Below are 2,851 nucleotides of genomic sequence, written 5' to 3' on the forward strand. Positions count from 1 at the left end.
GAAAGAAAGATACAACAATCACAATAATACATTGAATTTTCAAAAGGAGAGAACAGAACTGAGGTCGCCAGACATGGGAAAGGGGGAGAGGGAGGAGAGGTTAAGGGATGAATTGGTAAAGGGCCATGAAAAATGATTACATTGTATAATGTTGAATATAATAATTATCCTGATTTGAGCATCACATATTGCACACAGGTATTGATATTCAACTCTGTACCCAAAAGATATATACAATCAACTAAGTTTCAATTGAAAAAAGATAGATAATGTATGGATAGGAAGATAAATGGATAGATAAAGCATGGATGGATAGATGATGGATAAATAGAAGATATTTAATGGATGGATAGATAGGTAGATAATGGATAGATAGACAGATAATGGATAGATAGACAGATAATGGGATAGATAGGTAGATAGACAATGGGTGGATGGATGGATGGATGGACGGACAGACAGACACCATGACAACGATGAGAGGTGATTTTCTAGAAATGAATCCTCCACACTCGCTGGGACATAGTTTTTGGTTTTTGGTTTTCTCCTTTCCCCCAGCAAAGATGAGACTGAGTTTCTCAGGCTCCCTTGCAGTTAGTGCCGTGTAACTGAGCTCTGGACAATGGAGTGTGTGCAAAAGGGATGTGCACGCTTGCAGATCTGGCCCCTGAAGCCCTGCTGCAAGCGGAATATGCCACCCTGGTCAACCTGGGAAGCCTCATGGTAAAAAGGCAGGGTCTCTGAAAGCCTCAGTTTCCGATGGCTACATGGAAGAGCCCCTGGTGCCCAGTGGACTTCATGTGACTGAGAAATGAACTTCTAGTGTACTCAGCCACAATGATACCAGGGTTTATCTAGCATTATCCTGTTGAACTCGACTTGAACACGAGTAGCTTGACATGGCTGGAAAGAAATTACACAGAAGAGCACTTTTTACCTGGTCAAACCTTTTACATGCTTTATGGGAGAGCTGGGAAAAGCCAGAGACATTCAAGGGTCTTAAACTCTTGAGATTAGACCCCTGCCCTTGCCTCTTCAGCTCAGTGCTCTGGGGAGTGGCACTAAACAGCCCAGACCTCGCTGAGAACGCTCATCTAGGGCAGTATTCCTCATTTGAACAAAATGTGGGCTCTGAGGTCTGAAATCAAGCAAGTGATGGAAATAAACAGCCTCATTTTAGGACAAGGCCTGTGTACTGGTACATCAACCAGAAGTACCTTTTCAGGTACCAGCGGCACCTTCTAGGAAGGCTGCTCCCTCTCTCTAGCTTTGAACAGACCTGTCTCACTTGCTCCTGGCATGTGCTGGTGTCTTGTGAAACCGGCTTTGCCATCTTGGGAGGGGGCAAACTCAGCAGATGGCCACGACCACTGGGATGCCTCCCATCAGAGCATCAGGGTCTTGTCACCTTGCCAGGAGTGACAGCTTGGCTCTCCGGTGACAGCCCCGGTGTTGGGAGGAAGCTCCTCTCACCACTCCCGTTCTTACTGCAGCCACACTTTCAAAGCCTGCCCCCAAATCAGTCATTCTCAGCTTCTCAGGGGAGGTGAGCAGCAGTTGGGAAGTTTCCAGGAAATGAGACGTGTTAAAGCAGATTCATCACCTGGCTTAGCAGTTTCTAGCTTTGGGGAAAGAGTGGACACAGCGAGGCGGGCGGGCGCTGCCCCGGCACCAGCCCTCACTTTCCTGGTCAGCGCTGCTCTCGTCCTGCCCCGCACTGGGAGGGAAGGCAGGGCTGCTCAGAGGAAGAAGGGTCAGGGATGAAGGACACCGGGGAACAGGAACATGGAGGCAGGCGGGCAGTGAAGGGGGGATGCAGGAAGGCAGAGCAGAGCAAAGGAGCTGGAACTGCGAGGACGGGAGGGAATGAGGCCAGGCCACCTCCCACCATGCAAGTGGGAATTAAAAACCCGCAACAGTACAAAGGGCCTTAGAGATCGTCTAGCCTAATCCTTTCCTTCCCAAAGAACACAGGAGAGACACCCGGGAAGATTACGGGACTTCCCCACGTTTGCCTTGTAAGTAAAAGGCAAGACAGGGGATGCGTAACCACTACAACATTTCTTCCCTACAACTCACGGCCTAGTCCAGAATTTTTACTGTCTCCCTTTTGGGAATCATCTTGGGCAAGGAGAACCCAAACCACCCTCTTACGCTTTGGGAAAATAAGACCTCTGTGACTCTGACAAATGGAAGCCGAGACGCAGAGGGTCCTAACGAAGACCCTCTTCCAGTCACATCCCAGGGAGGCTGTGAAGCAGGAGGAGCTGGGGTGTCACTGGGGTGTGCCCACCTCTGCTGCCATGTCCTCGGATAGTTCAGGTAAGTATTTTGTCTAGAACGGTGAAGCCCAGAGATCTGTGACATCTGAAGATGTCAGGGTCGAAGTGCGAGGTACATTTAAGTGCTGATTCCATCCAAAACTGAGCACTAGCAGCGTGATTCCCATTGTAAGCAGCAATTCCTATTTCTCATCAACCAGAAATACGAGGCCATGCTCCCACGTCAATGGGCTGTGACTTGCTCACCTACTAAGTGGTCCAGGACCCACACGGAAATAAGTGCTTGGAACATCTGGTGGGGACAGGGAGAGATGTGCCCCCACTGCTGATAGTGCAGCTGGCGTTCAGTCGTCAGCCTGTCAGGGACAGCCTCTGCTGCAGAGAGCCACCCCACCCAAGGCCACACTCCTCCCCAGGTGGCCCACAGTCATGACCGATGACCACAAAGGTGGGAAAGCCCAGCCACCACAGCTCAACATAAGACAACTCTGCAAGGCCCCTTCAGCTTCAGGGCTCCCCGTGGGCTTGGCCGAGGCAATGCACCTTCACAGAGCCCGGCCTTTCCCTCC

General features: G+C 50.3%; 1 protein-coding gene across 1 annotated transcript in view; it reads left to right on the forward strand.

The window, feature by feature from the left end:
- Nucleotides 1-2,189: 2,189 nt before the first annotated feature.
- LOC103596804 overlaps nt 2,190-2,851 on the forward strand; it is a 43,631-nt gene continuing 42,969 nt past the window's right edge. The window contains 1 exon segment of the mRNA XM_008580523.1: nt 2,190-2,322. Within this exon segment, the coding sequence (XP_008578745.1) occupies nt 2,190-2,322 (133 nt within the window).

The sequence above is a fragment of the Galeopterus variegatus genome, unplaced genomic scaffold (assembly GCF_000696425.1).
Source record: "Galeopterus variegatus unplaced genomic scaffold, G_variegatus-3.0.2 Scaffold2119, whole genome shotgun sequence".
Taxonomy (NCBI): Eukaryota; Metazoa; Chordata; class Mammalia; order Dermoptera; family Cynocephalidae; genus Galeopterus; species Galeopterus variegatus.